The following is an 18,363-nucleotide window of genomic DNA, read 5'->3' as shown; positions in this document are numbered from 1 at the left end:
ACTCAGTTCCTTTGAAGACTGAAATGAAATGTCCACGCAGTGACAAACAGCCAATGGAAAGAGCCCTAATTTGACAACAAAACAATCTAAACCCTTTTTATGAGGTGAGGAGTATGTCTTAAGTAATAAACACTTAAGTAATTAGCTGCTTTTATGGAGATAACTATAAACTGAAACATGGGGGAAAAATCTCGGTAATAGGCTGACGCCCTGGGAGGTGGGTATATAAGAACCAGGGGAGAAGACAGAAGCATCGAGACACCAAGACTTCTCTCATCAACCCAGCAAAACCCAGCTCCTGACACCATGGCTTGCTGCGCTCCCCGCTGCTGCAGCGTCCGCACTGGTCCTGCCACCACCATCTGCTCCTCTGACAAATTCTGTCGGTGTGGAGTCTGCCTGCCCAGCACCTGCCCACATGACATCAGCCTCCTCCAGCCCACTTGCTGTGACAACTCCCCCGTGCCCTGCTATGTGCCTGACACCTATGTGCCAACTTGCTTTCTGCTCAACTCTTCCCACCCCACTCCTGGACTGAGCGGGATCAACCTGACGACCTTCATTCAGCCTGGCTGTGAAAATGTCTGCGAGCCCCGCTGTTAAACAGCCACATCTTTGCACGGGTTCAGTGATGAGCTGCTCAAGTCTTAATGCATCATCTGGCCTTCAACACTCACTATTACCTACATCAAATTAAATCAATCCCAATAGCCTGGGCAGTGTTTTCATGCATTTGCCCAACTTCTTGATTCTTTCTTCTTTTGCATAGAATTGGAGACCTTCTTCCTGTCTTTTAGATTCTATCACTATTCTTTGGAAATGAACCATTTTGACTATTCAACAATAAACTTCATTCTTACCTAGCAAATATGGTTTTGTGATTATTTGTTCATGTGTTTCTTCTTAGGGAAAGTGAAATGCCTACCTAAACTTGAACTCATCATACTGCCCAAGATTTACCCCAGCAGAATGAGAGCTCTCATGGTGGAATCATTGAAAAATTAGATACTGCTTCTTTGTGATGGGCTGAAAAGTAAAAAATTCAACAGGTTATTTTTTGGATTCCCACCCTTTTTTAAACTGAGATATGCTTGCTCTGCAATATTATATGAGTTTCAAGTATGCAACATAGTGACTCAATTTTTAAAAGTTATACTTCACTTTTAGTTATGATAAAATATTGGCTATATTTCCTGTGCTGTACAATATAGTCTTGTAGCTTATTTATTTTATACATAGTACTTGGTACACAGAACTACACAAAAAAAGGTCTTAATGACCCAGATAACCACAAAGGTGTGGTCACTCAGCTAGAGCCAGACATCCTGGAGTGTGAAGTCAAGTGGGCCTTAAGAAGCATTACTACAAACAAAGCTAGTAGAGGTAATGAAATTGCAGCTGAGCGATTTCAAATCCTAAAAGATGATGCTGTTTAAGTGTTGCACTCAATATGTCAGCATATTTGGAAAACTCAGCAGTGGCCACAAGACTGGAAAAAAATCCGTTTTCATTCCAATCCCAAAAAACGGCAATGCCAATGAATGTTCAAACTATCATAAGATTAGGCTCATTTCACATGCCAGTAAGGTTATGCTCAAAATTCTTCAAGCTAAGCTTCAATAGTGTTTGAACCAAGAACTTCCAGATGTACAAGTTTGGCTTAGAAAAGGCAAAAGAACCAGAGATCAAATTGCCAACATTTTTTTGGATCACAGAGAAAGCAAGAGAATTCCAGAAAATCACCCACTTTTGCTTCATTGACTACACAAAAGCCTTTGACTATGTGGATCACAACAAACTGTGGAACATTCTTAAAGAGATGGGAATACCAGATCACCTTACCTATCTCCTGAGAAACCTATACATGGGCCAAGAAGCAACGTTAGAGACTTACATGGACAACTGACTGGTTTAAAATTGGGAAAGGAGTACGACAAGGCTGTATATTGTTGCCCTGTTTATTTAACTTCTATGCATAGTACATCATGGGAAATGCCAGATTGGATGAATTACAAGCTGGAATCAATTGCCTGGAGAAATATCAACAACCTCAGATATGCAAATGATACCACTCTAATGACCGAAAATGAAGAGGAACTAAAGAGCCTCTTGTTGAGGGTAAAAGAGAGGAGTGAAAAAAACTGGCTTAAAACTCAACACTCGAGAAACTAAGATCATGGCATCCAGTCCCATCACTTTAGGTCAAACAGAAGGAGAAAAAGTGTCAGCAATGACAGGTGTTATTTTCTTGGGCTCCAAAACCACTTCTGACAGTAACTATAGCCATGAAATTCAAAGACATTCGCTTTTTGGAAAGAAAGCTATGATAAAACCAGACAGCATATTAAAAAGCACAGACATCACTTTGCTGACAAAGATTTATTTGCATAGTCAAAGCTATGGTTTTTCCAATAGTCATGTACAGATTTGAGAGTTGAACATAAAGAAGGCTGAGTGCTGAAGAATTGATGCTTTCAAATGATGGTGCTGGAGAAGACTCTTGAGAGTCCCTTGGACTGCAAGGAGATCAAACCAGTCAATCCTAAAGAAAATCAACACTGCATATTCATTGGAAAGACAGGCAATGAATCTCCAAAACTTTGGCCACCTGTTATGAAGAGCAGACTCATTGGAAAAGATCCTTATGCTGGGAAAGACGGAGAGCTAAAGGAGAAAGAGGTGGCAGAGGATGAGATGGTTAGATATCATCACTGACCTAATGGACATGAATCTGAGCAAACTCTGGGAGACAGTGAAGGACAGGGAAGCCTGGTGTGCTGTAGTCCATGGGGTCCCAAAGAGTCAAACTCAGCTTAGCAACTGAACAACAATAAGCTCATTTATTTTATACAGAGTAGTTTGTACCTCAGTCCCCTGCCCTATCTTTTTCCTTTCCACTTCCCTCTCATTGGTGACCACTAGCTTGTTCTCCTTATCTGTGTATCTGTTTCTTTTTTTGTTATATCCACCAGTTTATTTTTTAGATTCCACATGTAAGTAATATCAAACAGTATTTGCCATTCTCTGAGTTATTTCATTAAGTATATTACACTCCAAGTCCATCTGTGTTGTTGCAAATGGCAAATTTTTCATTCTTTTTTATGCTTGAGTAGTATTTCATTGTTTCCGTATATACCATATCTTCTTTACCCATTCATCTGTTGATGGACACTAAGTTTCTTCCATATCTTGGCTATTGTAAATAATGCCCCTATGAACATTGTGGTGCATTGTTTTTCAAATTAATGTTTTCGTTTTCTTTGGCTATATATCCAGGAGTAGAATTGGTGGGTTATATGGTAGTTCTAGTTTTGGTTTTTTGGGGGGAACCTTCATATTGTTTTCCTGAGTGGCTGCATCAATTTACATTCCCAACAATATTGAACAAGGGTTCCCTTTTCTGCAGATCTTTGCCAGAAGTTTTATGTTTTCTGGTCTTTCATTTAGGTCTCTAATCCACTTTGAGTTTATTTTTTTTAAATACAGTGTTGGAGAATGTTCTGCTAATAATGTCACCTGTCCAGCTTTCTTTGCACCATTTATTGAAGAGACTGTCTTTTCTCCACTGTGGATTCTTGCCTCCTTTGTTATAGATTAATTGACCATAAATGTGTGGATTTGTTTCTGGGCTCTCTAGTCCATTCCATTGACCTATGTGCCTGTTTTTCTACCAGTACCATACTGTTTTGATTACTGTTGCTTTGTAATATGTTCTGAATTTTAGGCTTTACTACAGGATAACCATTGGCACTATGCCAACCCACCTCTTTTTCAGCCAAAAACAAAGGAGTTTGATGTTTTCATACATGCTTATAAGGGATAAATATTTAGGTTTTATTTTTAATGTCAAAAATAACTCTCAGAGTCCTTTTATTACCACTATGGGCCTTTAGTCATTCAAGGGCCCTTGGCTAGCTAAAAAGCCCCAAATGTAAATCAGGTGATATGTGTTCCAGTTCTGGCTCTGCCTCAGGCTGCTTCTGTAACCCTGATCAAGTCACTTAAACTCTTTGGGTCTCAGGTCCTCCATCAGTAAAATGGGTTGGTTGACCAAGTGCTAAAATCACTTTCAGCTTGAACATTCTGTGATTCTAGGTTATCTAGAAACATTTTAAGTAACAGATACTCCATGCTGCTAATCAACCCTATCTTACTGTATTACTTTTACCTCCTTCAGTCATAATGGCTAATCTTTGGTGAGTATATCCTGCACACTCTAATATGTGCCTTATCTCATTTATCCCTAACAAAAAAAACTAACAGGCAGCTACTGTTATTCTTCCGACTCTATAGGTGAGAAAGCTGAGATGGAGAAATTACTTGCAAAAGTTAAATAAATAGCGACAGAAGAGCTATCTGAATTCAGAGTCCTTCCTCTTTCTACTATACCAAAGCATCTGCCTCCTCTGCAGACAGCAACATGCCCAAGAGAAACACGACCACACACAGCTCTATTTATCCAGGAGAAAGTACATGCTACTTGGCAATACATGCTCTACTTGACAACACATGCTTCTAGATTGTCTACTTAGTTGTATATGGCAACAGCTTTCTCTGCGGTTGTTATAGCTTAAGATAAAATGAGTATACACAATGAGTCTAGGAAAAACTGCTTATGTTTCAAAGGTGAAAACAAATCATGTTTCTTTAAGTCAGACTTTAAATACCAATGAGCAACATCAGCACAGGAAAAATACAGACTGGTTCATTAACCTTGCATTAAAATGTAGAATGTTTGGCAACTCAGATTTCAATTTTCTGGTGAGTTTCAGTGACTTAGTTTAAGATAAAACAAACTCCCCTTAAAGATAGTTTACCCTTGATAATAGAATAGAAAATCAAATAATTTCATTTTCTTTCAAAGATCTGGCCTCCAGGTCTTTGTTTCTGTCTTTATGGATGGACTGTAGCCTAACTTAGACTCTGATCACCACACTTATGATCACAGCCAGTCTCCTCGCTGACCTTGAGTCAAGTATCCCATGCCTCTTCCTCCACACAAACTATACTTCTCTCAGAATAGATTTCTATTTCTCTATAAATATTGGCCGAATTGAGTTACTCATAACTCTTTGATGACAAGATTTTTGTTTCTTAACGAATCAAGTCTAAATTCTTCAGTGTGACTCCAAGACCCTCAATAATCTGGTACAACCATCTTCATCAAACACTACTTGGTACTTGTCTTGGGCAACATGAATCCTGTACTCTAGTCGGAGCAATTCCCCCTATTCAGGGGTCAAGAGAAAGGTCTCTGAAACCAGACTGTCTTGCTCTAAATGGTACCTCTTGGGCTTCCTTGATGGCTCAGATGGTAAAGAATCCGACTGCAACGCAGGAGACCTGGGTTTGATCCCTAGGTTGGGAAGATCCCCTGGAGGAGGGCATGGCAACCCACTCCAGTATTCTTGCCTGGAGAATCCCCATGGGCAGAGGAGCCTGGCGGAAAGTCCGTGGGGTCACAAAGAGCCAGACACAACTAAGCACAGCACAGACTCTATCACTTACTAGTTTTGGGTGCTTGGCCATGCCATTTAATTTCCCTATGCCTCTGGTTTCTCAGATGCTAAGATTAAAACCAGTAAGTACCCTGAAAAAATATCTGACCAGTACACCACAAACCTACCCAGATCATGAAAACCCAGAAAAGACTGAGAAATTATCACAAACCAGAGGAAATCAAGGAGACACGATGACTAAATGTAATGTGGTGTCTCAGACTAGATTCAGGAACAAAGGACATTAGTGGAAAAACTAGCAACAGGTGACTAATGTCTGAAGTTTAATTAATAGTGATGTACCTTAATTTTGACAAATGCACAATGGTATCATAAAATGTAATCATTAAAGGGAACTTGAGTGAGAAATAGATAGGAATGCAGTACTATCTTTGCTGCTGCTGCTAAGTCCCTTCAGTCGTGTCCGACTCTGTGCGACCCCATAGATGGCAGCCCACCAGGCTCCCCCGTCCCTGGGATTCTCCAGGCAAGAACACTGGAGTGGGTTGCCATTTCCTTCTCCAGTGCATGAAAGTGAAAAGTGAAAGAGAAGTCGCTCAGTCATGCCCAACTCTTCAAGACCCCATGGACTGCAGCCTACCAGGCTCCTCTGTCCATGGGATTTTCCAGGCAAGAGTACTGGAGTGGGGTGCCATTGCCTTCTCCGATTACCTTTCTGCAAATCTAAAATTATTCAAAAATAAAAAGCTAATTCTAAAAAAGTATATAAATCTTAAAACTGTAGTGAAAATTAAGTTTATTAAAACACATCCAGCCCTTAGAAAACTGTATACTGACTGTCAGTTCAGAAAATGGAGATCATGGCATCTGGTCCCATCACTTCATGGGAAATAGATGGGGAAACAGTGGAAACAGTGTCAGACTTTATTTTGGGGGGGCTCCAAACCGAGTCTGCAAGATGAGAGGAGGAAAGAAAGGTCTTGTTGCCCCAGCAATAGTCTCACATTTGGCAGCAGCAGCAGGTTCTCCTAGCTTCTTTAATCTTCAAATATATATATACATTGTTTAACTTCTTCAGAAAAACCAGAGTCAGCAAGGGCGTGACCTCCTCCCACCATCTCCTTTCCACAGAGATCCAAGCCCTGGCCCCACAGGACCTCTCCTCTGAGCTTCTGAGTTAAGAGCAGGAGCGGGGCACACCTGGGGCCTGAGCCCAGCCCCACAGGACTACTCTTCCAAGCTCCTAGGTCCACTCATCCTCAGCGTCTTCTCTTCATTCCCAGCTCTCTAGCTTATAGCTGCTTCTTGTGTTCATTACCTGTGTGTGTTTTTTTTCTTTCTCAGTCCTCCCATACCTATGTAAACCAGTTCCCTATCTTCAGACTCTCTCTGTTGAAATACCTACTGCGTGAAGATGTTCCTGTTTGCTTGTTTTCCTGACCACACTTAATACAGAAGCCTTCATAAATGCCAGTTATGATTATTTTCCAAACTTCCTTAAATGTTTATTCCATGTGTTCCAGGCACCAGATTCCATCTGGTGATTCAGGTTCTATGCTAGGTAACAAAGAAACCAGGAAAAGTGAGACATAGTTCCTGCTTTAAAGGAGATTACATCCTAGTAAAGGGAACCAACATGTGTACAAAAACAATGTAACGAAGTGTTTTGGGTGGATATAGGATACAATAGAGGTAAAAAGGATGGCATGACCAGTTCTGCTGGGACCATGCAGAGAGTAGGGGCAGAACAGCATCACAGAACTCACTGTTTTCCTTGCCCCAAAAGCACTTACCTCTTTTCTAAGTGTTCCTCATCAAAACAACTTATTCCAAATCGTCCATGAAGACTTCTGGTCATTTCATCCCTTTTTCATCACATTTCATCTTGTGGGAGTTCTCACAGTCCCTGGAGGAGAAACTGCTATTTATTAGACTTATCTAATAAGCACAGTGATGAATGATTTGCCTGATTAATTCTCACTTGGTCTTTAATACTAATACTACTAATAAGACTATAACAGGTGATTCTATTTTCCCCAAATTTGTAGTTGAGAAAACTAAAGCCCAAAAAGTCTAATAACTTGATCTAGGCCTCATAGCATGTAAGTGCTAGTCATGATTCAAAAGTACCCCTGAATCTCTTTCATTTCACTGTCATGTACTAAATTATGTTGTTTGAACCATTTGCAAAGGAATTTCTAGCCTTTCCATCAGACCCACATACTCCTTGTGGGCAGGCACCATGTCTTCTATTTTTTTTTTTAATCTCTACCAGACTCTTCAGAATATGTTAGAGAATCAATAACTACTTGACTTATAACAAATGGTTTTGCTGATCTGTCTCCTTTACTCTAGTCACATACTAGCTTTAGCTATGACTTGTTAACACCATAACTGAAATAAAATGGAAGGGAATTTTTAAAGGTTCCTGTCTGATAGACAGTGATTATCAGCTTAGGCAGCAGTTTTGGAAAATGGAATGAACAGGTTCACAGTTTAGCTTTCCTTAAAAAAAATTTAAAAAGAACTTTTCATGCTGCTTTGCAAAGAAAGCCAAATTTATTTTTCAGGCCACATATAGACTCACAAACCTATATTTTAATATGCTCTGACTTCCGGCTGAAAAAATGGCATCCTTTCTAAAACTGAGAGTTTATTTATATTTATGCATAATTGCACATATAGATAATACAGTGAAACAATAGAAAATCATCTAGCAGGCTCTGAACTCTCTAATCAAAATCATGTTACCTATACTCGATATTTGTTTATTGTCTCAAATCCATGAAAAGATAGCAAGGTGAATCTGCTGAGGGGAAAAAAATCCCACGGATTTTGACTTCCCAAATATATCCCTGCTGTGTGCTGTGTCCTAAGTCGCTCAGTCATGTCCGATCTTTTCGACCCCATGGACTGTAGCCTGCCTGGCTCCTCTGGCCATGCGATTCTACAGGCAAGAGTACTGGAGTGGGTTGCTGTGCCCTCCTCCAGGGGATCTTCCCAACCTAGAGACTGAACCTGCGTCTCTTTATGTTGCCTGCATTCGCAGGTGGGTTCTTTACCACTAGCACCACCTGGGAAGCCCAGGGCATATCTTTTGAGAGGGATCATTTCTTACTTCTAAGAGAAGTCACTTCTAACTCTTCACACCCAGGAGTGATCATTTGTAAGAACACGTTCTGGTTGGTAAAAAAAGAGGAAAGTCAGAGTAAATACTGATGTATTTACCATGGTTAAGTACGTAGGGAACCTATATCAACACCACTTTGAAACTACAGTAGGAAGCAAGTTCAAGTGTAGCAACAACCAAATAAAACTGAAGGAGTGCTCGTCCTGTGGCAGATAAATAAGTTAGTGACTTATTTGTAGGGGATTAGACAAACAACAACAGGAAGCATTCTGATGGAAGGGAGCCACGTTCCCTGAGCTGGATCGCTATAAAAGACTCACCGAGGACTTAGTAGATCAGCTTCCTTTGCAACAAACATCTGCCTGATCCTTTGTCTCTATGTCTTGCTGTGAGTCTCGTCTCCAGGGATGCTACAGCGTGCCCACCGGGCCCCCCACCACCATCTGCTCCTCGGATGTACGCTGTCAGTGTGGAGCCTGCCTGCCCAGCACCTGCCCACACGAGATCAGGCTCCTTCAGCCCACCTGCTGTGATACCTGCCACCCACCCTGCTGTGTGCCTGACTCCTGCGTGCCCGACTCCTACGTGCCAACCTGTTGGCTGCTCAACCGCTGCCACCCTACTCCAAACCTGAGCGGAATCTCTGTCACAACCTGCGTCCAGCCCTGTGAGGGTGAAGCAAAATCCTACTAGCCAAAGACAATCTCAATGAGCTTTGCCCGCGTTGCCCTAAGGGACTGCAACTGTCATCAGGAGCTGCTCAGCTTTGCAGAAGTGTTCTACGTTTTGAACAATGATTTCCAATCAGAAGTGGAAAAAATGCTATCATGGGCCTCCTTAATTTAAATAAACACCACTCTTTCCCAAACCATGGGCTGTCTCAATGTCTAATGCCATAATAACCCGACTCTTGACACATGTATGCATCATGAACCCATAAATATGTCCAGCAGAATTACACTTTCTGATGAAATCAACATAAATCTCATAGCCAAAAAGAGGTCGCACAGGGATAGGTAAATATGTGAAGAAAACTGCCTGGATAATAAAAGATATTATATTAAACTCTAAGTTTAGAATCACTTTAAATTCCAAGGTCAGTATCTATTTTTAATTTTAATTTTTTCCCTGCCTCTGTAAGTAACTCACTTACATCCCTAAAGAGGCTAAGAAACTGGCAATTAGAGATCAACAAACTTGCAGAAGAGACCCCAAACACTGAGCTGAGCCACATTTTTTTTTCATTGTTTAGTTTAGGTGAAGCTTTGAATGTAAAACAGAACAGTTTTTGAATGTAAATCAAAACAGACAACTGTAAAGCCCTTCACAAATAAAATGGCACTCTGATTATGTAATATTTTATATTATTATTAGAGGCTATTCTAAAAATAGATACATACAGCTTTTCATTCTCATCTGTTATTTAATGCAGTTCAGTAGACATTTATTAAATGCTTGTGTTCCAGGCATTGTCCTAAGTGCTTGACAGAGACAAAGAAGATTAAGACACAATTCCTACTTTCGAAGAGTTACCTTCGGAGTAAGGAAGACAAATACAGATGAGAAACTGCAATATACAGTAGAATAAAATGTAAGAGCAGAGAATGAAAACATCTAGAAGAACCACCTAAAATTTCTTTATGAAGGATATTCAAGCTGGAGTTTGGGGGACAAGTAGGATTTGAGAAGCAGCAAATGGAGGAAGGACAAAAGAAAAAATATTGTCATAAAGTACCTAGGAGACTCCAACCTTCATTTCTATTTGATGTGTTTTATGATAAACATCAATATTTAAGCCAAAATCAAACCAACTTCACAAACATATATGGTTTGTTCTCAAAATATATGGTTTACTAACCAGTGACACTTAGTATTTCCCACTGATTTTATTTTAGCCAACTTCTTTCTCTTTTAGGCAGGCTAGGTTGGTCTTCCCTAATGTCTCCTCAGAGACAACAGATTCTGTATATTGTGTTTATTCAACAAATGTGTAATTTAGACAACAGATTCTGTACATTTGCTATTTAACATTATGTACTTTAGATTCTACTTTCTGAATAATTTTGTGCTGATCATGGGGGATGTATGTAGAAATGTTAGAATCATAGGATATTACACATTGGAGACTACTTGGTTCAACTTCCTGATCTGCCAACTTACAGTAAGGCAATCCAAGGTGAATTGAGGCAAAGAATGTGTGCAAGGTATTCCTCAAAGAAAGATTAGATTGTAGGAAAACAAAGTAAGGAAGTAAGCCAGTGAAAACAATGATTTCTATGAAGGCCATGGTGTTAAACCACATTGGATCAAATCCCCTTCAAGAACCCACCGTGATTTTGTGACTCTTATGATATCTTCTTTCCTGCATCTCATTTTAAAGTACATAATTCCTGTGAAAATAAATGAAGACTGAGGTGATTTTCTTATAGTGGTATATTTAACAATAATAAAAAAACAGCCCTGGGTGAATCTTTTCCAGTGGATTCAGACTTTGACTCACTACAACACTGGTACAACTTTGAGAATGGAAACTGGTTTTTTTTTTTTTCTGTTGTTCTTTCTTTAATATAAATTTATTTATTTTAATTGGAGGTTAATTACTTTATAATATGTATTGGTTTTGCCATACATCAACATGAATCCGCCACAGGTATACATGTGTTCCCCATCCTGAACACCCCTCCCTCCTCCCTCCCCGTACCATCCCTCTGGAATTTAGAAAGATGGCAATGATAACCCTGTATGCGAGACAGCAAAAGAGACACAGATGTATAGAACAGTCTTTTGGACTCTGTGGGAGAGGGCGAGGGGGGGATGATTTGGGGGAATGGCATTGAAACATGTATAATATCATATATGAAACAAGTCGCCAGTCCAGGTTCGATGCATGATACTGGATGCTTGGGGCTGGTGCGCTGAAACTGTTTTTCAAACAAGTCCATGAAGTGAAGTCTCTCAGTCGTGTCCGACTCTTTGCGACCCCATAGACTGGAGCCTACCAGGCTCCTCCGTCCATGGGATTTTCCAGGCAAGAGTACTGGAGTGGGTTGCTTCTTGCTCCAGAGGATCTTCCCGACCTAGGGATCAAACCTGGGTCTCTGGCATTGTAGGCAGACGCTTTACCGTCTGAGCCACCAGGGAAGCCTAAACAAGTCCATAGAGTAATACAATCTTTGGAAACTGACTATAGCTTTATTAAAAATAATGAAAAGGGCTTCATCTTAGTCTATTCTGGCTGTCACCTTGCTTGCTCAATAGAAACTGAATTTTACCATCAATAAATAAGGCAAATATATCTGTGATGTATATATGCATATAGTCACATGCAACATTCACCTGTAAGGAGCTATGTCTTGATCCAGTTAATCAAACTGCATATTCTGAAATTATTCGTTAAAAATCATATCGTGTTAAGCATAGTATTTAAAATTATGGGGGGGAATGAAGAGAATAATTTAGCCTCTGAAACTAGCTGAATTGTCACTTGGATTCATTCTCCATAATTCATGCAAGATTTGGCATTCCAGAACCCTGTAAAGTTAAAAATGATCATCTAATGACAAGTCAATGAGTCAAAAACATGACTACCCTAATAAGCTCAGGAACTCTTAATGGACAAGTAAATACCAAACTGATTAGAGAATCTTAGTGGAAAAGGGCGGCATAAATGCAAATAAGAGGATGTCTTCTGATTGGACCGACACTCAACGAGAGGAGTATATAAGAGTCCCAAAGTGAGAAGAGACATTTCATCCTAGAAACCTCACCTTTCTTTCCTAGAAACCGAAAGCAAACCAGATTTCCAACACCATGGCTTGCTGTGCCCGCCTCTGCTGCAGCGTCCCCACCAGCCCAGCCACCACCATCTGCTCCTCTGACAAATTCTGCAGATGTGGAGTCTGCCTGCCTAGCACCTGCCCACACACAGTCTGGTTGCTGGAGCCAACCTGCTGTGACAACCGCCCCCCACCTTACCACGTTCCTCAGCCCTGTGTGCCCACCTGCTTCCTGCTCAACTCTTCCCAGCCCACCCCAGGCCTGGAAAGCATCAACCTCACAACCTACACTCAGTCCAGCTGTGAGCCCTGCATCCCAAGCTGCTGCTGACCGACGGCTGACTCACTCAGTGCCTGATAATAACACAGAAGCTATCTATTTGATATTTACTTTCTTCAATAGTTTATCAGATAGTGATGTAGATCAGATGGCATAGATATGGAAACCTAACTTTCATTTCATGGAAAGAAAATGTTTTAAAATACGCTTATTTGGCTGAGTAACCCTTTGGTTCATTTGGATAGATAGAGGTCATCTATTATCAAAATAGTAGTGAAATCTATAAGACCTCAGACTCTATTTTCTTGGTCATGTTGCTTCTTGGGTCGCATTTCTTGTATTGGGCATTTTCATAGAGGAAAAATAACTTTTGATGGTTTTCCAATAAACTTTGTTTCTGTGGCAAACTGTGTTTTTCATTTATGTTAGAGTTTTTGGTATATTTCTCTCATTTGGGAGAATGGCACTGAAACATGTATAATATCATATAAGAAACGAATAGCCAGTCTAGGTTCAATGCAGGATACAAGATGCTAGGGGCTGGTGCACTGGGATGACACAGAGGGATGGTATGGGGAGGGAAGTCGGAGGGGAGTTCAGGATTGGGAACACATGTACACCCATGGCAGATTCATGTTGATGTATGGCAAAACCAATACAATATTGTAAAGTAAAATAAAGTAAAAATAAAAATTTAAAAAAAAAGAAAAAAGTGAATAAAATAAATTTAAATTTTAAAAAATATTTTAAAAATAAAGGAAAGATAATTTTTAAAAAAGAATCTCAGAGGAATGACTAAAACTAGCTTGCTAACATGGCTTGCTAACTTTAAACTGCTTATCTTTATATTCACCCTCTTTTCTCTTCCTCAGACAAACACAATTTGGGGGTGAGACGTTTACTTACCTACACTTTGCCAGGTAGATCATATGTATTAACTCATGTAACCCTTCAGTTCAGTTCAGTTCAGTTCAGTCGCTCAGTCGTGTCCAACTCTTTGTGACCCCATGAATCACAGCCCGCCAGGCCTCCCTGTCCATCACCAACTCCCGGAGTTCACTCAGACTCATGTCCATCAAGTCAGTGATGCCATCCAGCCATCTCATCCTCTGTCGTCCCCTTCTTCTCCTGCCCCCAATCCCTCCCAGCATCAGAGTCTTTTCCAATGAGTCAACTCTTCGCATGAGGTGGCCAAAGTACTGGAGCTTCAGCTTTAGCATCATTCCTTCCAAAGAAATCCCAGGGTTGATCTCCCTCAGAATGGACTGGTTGGATCTCCTTGCAGTCCAAGGGACTCTCAAGAGTCTTCTCCAACACAACAGTTCCAAAGCATCAATTCTTCGGCGCTCAGCCTTCTTCACAGTCCAACTCTCACATCCATACATGACCACTGGAAAAACCATAGCCTTCACTAGACGGATCTTAGTCAGCAAAGTAATGTCTCTGGTTTTGATTATGCTCTCTAGGTTGGTCATAACTTTTCTTCCAAGGAGTAAGCGTCTTTTAATTTCATGGCTGCAGTCACCAACTGCAGTGATTAGCATAAATAGAAAAATGAAGCTTTAAGAGTGATTCAACATTCTCAAAGTCACAAAGTTATTAAAAAATTCCAGGATTCAGCTCCTTGTATATCTATTTGACTTTAAAGCCCAATTCTTTCTATCACATCACAGAACCCCCAGTGCTAACAGAGCCAGAAATTTAATAAACACAGGTATGACATTAACTTAAAATACGAAAAAGAAATAAAAGTATAAAAATCTTTAACAAAATCATCCAATCCAGCTGTAATGGACAAGGGTATATATATAGGCTTATAGATTAAAAGTGGCAGATATTCAGTTCTAAGAACTGGGTCATATAGTGAGCCTACCATTTTGACTTCATTTCCCCTTGGAGAAAACTTACAGTGGTCCATTCTAGTAGTAGGGCAATAGGAATATCCTTCTCCCTGCCACAACACTACCCCAGTAATGAACAGAACAGCAGTATTTTCCAGGTGATTGTCTGAGGGCTAGAGCTAAAGTCTGATTAAACATGGTTTAATCTACTACTTAATTTTACTTCATTTTACCAACCTACTTTTTTTTATCTTGCACAGATTATTTTTCCCAGCCTTAGATTACATATACATAAATATATTTTAGAATAGATTATATAAAAGTATATATTAAATATTTATATATAACTATTAAAATATATACATTAAGGTACATGTCAAACTCTGATAAAGCATTGAGCTAGAACCAAAAGCATCCATGGGAAAAACAAAACGAGCAAGGAAGGGGAGAAGCAAATGCCTTTAAATAAATGTTTTTAAATGTCCTCATTGTCCCTGTCACTCTCTCCAGAGAAGAATTTCTCAGAGGATCCCACAAGTTTATTAGAAGTTCAACTTTGAATGAACAGAAGTTAGAAGCCGTGGGGTAGATGGAACACAATCCAGGACCCAGTCAACAAAGGATTTTGTCCATTTGCTCATTCACTTGGCCACCATTTCTTGCATGCCTCCCCTGTGCCAGGCTTCAAATCCATACTAACAGTAAAAAGATTAAAGAAATGTTATTATCTAAAGTTCCCTCACCTTCCTCTCAAATCTGGTGAAGGAGACAGACAAGTTATTACAATCACAGCACAGGTGTTCCGTGTATGTTGTATGAATGTAATTAGAATGCCATGGAATCTGCCATGACAGAGCTGTGAGCAGTATGCCAGGCAAGCACACAGACAGAGTAACTAAAACCCAGATTTATCTGGTGACTCAGTGTCAGGGTGAGGGACAGTTATGAAAAGGCTTCAAGCTATCCAAGCTAAGCATTAAGAGATGATGAGGCAGAATTTAAAAAAAAGAAGAGATGACGAGGTGGAAGAGGTGAAGAGCAGAACAGGAGCTTACTAACTCATGGACACCTTGAAGATGGGAGAGGCTGGGGCCAAAGAGAAAGAAGAAATGCAAAGACCCTGAAGTGGGCCCCCAGCAGGGAGGTTCAGGCTGAACCCTCGAAGCAGGGAGAAATTTGAAGCGAGAGACTAACAAGCATATTTTACTTCTTATTTCTGTTACTTCTTATGATCTATCTTGGTATCTTTACTGTCACATACACCCCTACTGACTGTAAAAAGGTGTTATTAAAACTGGGCAAGTTCTAGACTCACAGACATAGAGAACAGACTTGTGGTCACCAAGGGGAAGGGGAGTGGGGAGGGAAGGACTGGGAGTTGGGATTTGCGGATGTAAACTATCACATGTAGGATGATGAGCAAAACATTCCCACTGTATAGCACAGGGAACTATGTTCAGTATCCTATGATAAACCATAATATAAAACAACATTAAAAAAGAATGTCTGTGTATAACTGAGTCAGTTTGCTGTACAGCAGAGATTGACACAACTATATTTCAAAAAACAACAAAAACCAGACAAGTTCGTGAGTGGGTGTGCATGTATGTGTGTGTGTAGGTTTTCAAACTGTTGAAATTCATCAAGGATCACCATGTTTTTCCTGCACTTGCTTGAAGGAAAAGGGTACCTTTTCTTTCTAAAAATAAAGTATGTTTAATATCTCTAACACATACTCTAAACTTACATTTTAAACCACATAAAAGGTAACTCAGTCCCAGTAGGTCCTATATTTAGTTCTTAACAAGTCGGTCACCAGGCTACTTAAGGTAAATCATCTTACCTGTCTAGGATTCATGATCCTAATTTAAAAACAAAGGAGAGTTATTCCCAGGTCTCTTAGACAATTGCAGAGAAAATAAATTTTAATGAAGTATAAGTCCTTTCAATAAAAGATGAGTTTATTCATAAACTTGGTATTTTATGATTTTCTAGTCTGTAATGCTAAGTCTTATTTCTAGTTCTAGAAACATACTATTCCACACAGAATAGCAACAATTCCTTTATCCTCACAAGGTTGATTCAAACTAATATGCATTCTAAGTAAGAGACTGATATTTTTCTGCCATGAAATTCTAACTGCAAGAGTCTGAAAACTCCTTTATAATACTTTTCTTTAAAATGTCAAAATACTTTCCTTCAGCTTATTTTTTATCCTTGGAACCCAGTCTTTTCTTTTCCTTCATAAATTATAACAACAGTAACTTATAATAATACATTATGACATAAGACGTATACGTATGACAAACCTTCCTCCAGACCCTAAGTTTCCTGAAAGCAGGGATGATGTTAATTTTGTTCACTTTTGTATAATCACAGTTTCTGGCATATGGTAACAGCTCAATAAATACCTACTGAATTATTTTGTAAATACTGGAAAAAAATATTAATCTGTCCTGAGTAAAAGGGTGAGCAATTTGGCAGGTATGCATTCAAAGATTCATCTGGGGGAAATCCAGGGACATCAGTAAAGATCATGAACACTTTATTTCAAGCAGAGCCATAGAGAACTTTTTAAAATTTGAAATGTATTCATTTCTGTGCCAGCCATTTTCTCTAACTGTAGGTGTGAACTTTTAGGTAAATTTTGCTGTTTCCTGTAAGGTTGCTCTTTAACTTAGTTTCTCCGCCTTCCTGCGTTTGATCTGTAACTTGCTTAGATAATGACAATAATCTGCCTTTGCATTGCACTTCATCTATGGATTTTAATCCATTTTTATCTCATTCGAGCCTCACAATAATCTCCAGAGTTGAAGAATGTAGGTATAAGTATCCTTATTTTACAGAGGAGAAAGATGAGCTTCCAAAAAGTTAATTGCTTGCCATAGCAAGAAAGGTAGCCAGCAGTACAGTGACCAACTGTAACTCTTAATGGGGTCCTCTTGAATCCACACCCTCTGCAGGAAAAAACCACACACTTTCCCACCATCATGCACTGAGATACAGGTAGACTTCAAGGAAGAGAGGAGAACCATGACTTGAAGGATGAGTGAATCCACGCTGAGAGGAAATGGTTTGAGTTGTCGGGATGACCCTGGACAGGAGTCTGCACTGTGCTCGCTCTTTATGCTGGACTATGCTTGAAGTCTAAATGGTCTACTGGAACTAGAATACAGGTCTTCCTTACCACAGCTGCATTTCACTTGGGGAGAAAACGTACTACTTTGGGGGAAAAAGAAAACAATGAACAAAATCGATTGTGGATAGAGTAACATAGGTCTTTAACTTCACTTTCCATTGATAGGAATATTGGTAGTGAAATTATTCTTCTACTTAGTGTTTAGATATAAGCTAACAATTCAACTTTCCCACACTCGGTAGAGAAAGAAACAAAACAAGCCAGTTTTCGACAGAAATATACATGGCCAATGTGTATATGAAGGAATGTTTTAACCTAATAGTTATGAAAGAAATACAAATACTATAACAATGGAATTTCATTTTCTCCTGACAAATTGACACACACTTTTTAAGATAAAATATCCATCAAAGTATACAGAAACAGGAATTTCCAAATAGCAGTTGGGAATATGTAAATAAGAAAAAGTGGCTAAATAAAATGATTCTAGAGAGAAGCATGGCAATGAATATCAAAGGTCTTAAAAATTAATTAACATTTGCTCCAATAATTCTATCCAATAATCAGTCCTCTTTCTGAAATGATCAGACACGTGCATAAAGATTTATGTACACAGTTGTTACTATTGCCACAATTATCTTAGAAGAAAAGTTGCAAAGCGTTTAAATGATTAATACATGAGATTTCTAAGCAATTTAGAAGTACAACTATGTGATGAACACTAGGAAATACTTAAAA

At 39.4% G+C, this 18,363-nt stretch overlaps 2 protein-coding genes across 2 annotated transcripts; both read left to right on the top strand.

Annotated features, from left to right (window-relative positions):
• The first annotated feature begins 306 nt into the window (after positions 1-306).
• KRTAP3-1 (keratin associated protein 3-1) lies at positions 307-603 on the top strand. Its single transcript, XM_069542434.1, has one exon. The coding sequence runs from the start codon at positions 307-309 to the stop codon at positions 601-603; it is 297 nt and encodes a 98-aa protein (XP_069398535.1).
• An 11,796-nt stretch (positions 604-12,399) lies between these two features.
• On the top strand, positions 12,400-12,696 carry LOC138414706 (keratin, high sulfur matrix protein, IIIB3). The gene has a single exon (XM_069542433.1). The coding sequence runs from the start codon at positions 12,400-12,402 to the stop codon at positions 12,694-12,696; it is 297 nt and encodes a 98-aa protein (XP_069398534.1).
• Positions 12,697-18,363: the final 5,667 nt, after the last annotated feature.

Source organism: Ovis canadensis, chromosome 11 (genome assembly GCF_042477335.2).
Source record: "Ovis canadensis isolate MfBH-ARS-UI-01 breed Bighorn chromosome 11, ARS-UI_OviCan_v2, whole genome shotgun sequence".
In the NCBI taxonomy this organism is placed as follows: Eukaryota; Metazoa; Chordata; class Mammalia; order Artiodactyla; family Bovidae; genus Ovis; species Ovis canadensis.
This window is presented reverse-complemented; position numbering and strand designations above follow the sequence as displayed.

Excerpts from the sequence above, each read along its gene's own strand:
- KRTAP3-1 (XM_069542434.1), top strand. The coding sequence starts at position 307 with ATGGCTTGCTGCGCTCCCCGCTGCTGCAGCGTCCGCACTGGTCCTGCC.
- LOC138414706 (XM_069542433.1), top strand. The coding sequence starts at position 12,400 with ATGGCTTGCTGTGCCCGCCTCTGCTGCAGCGTCCCCACCAGCCCAGCC.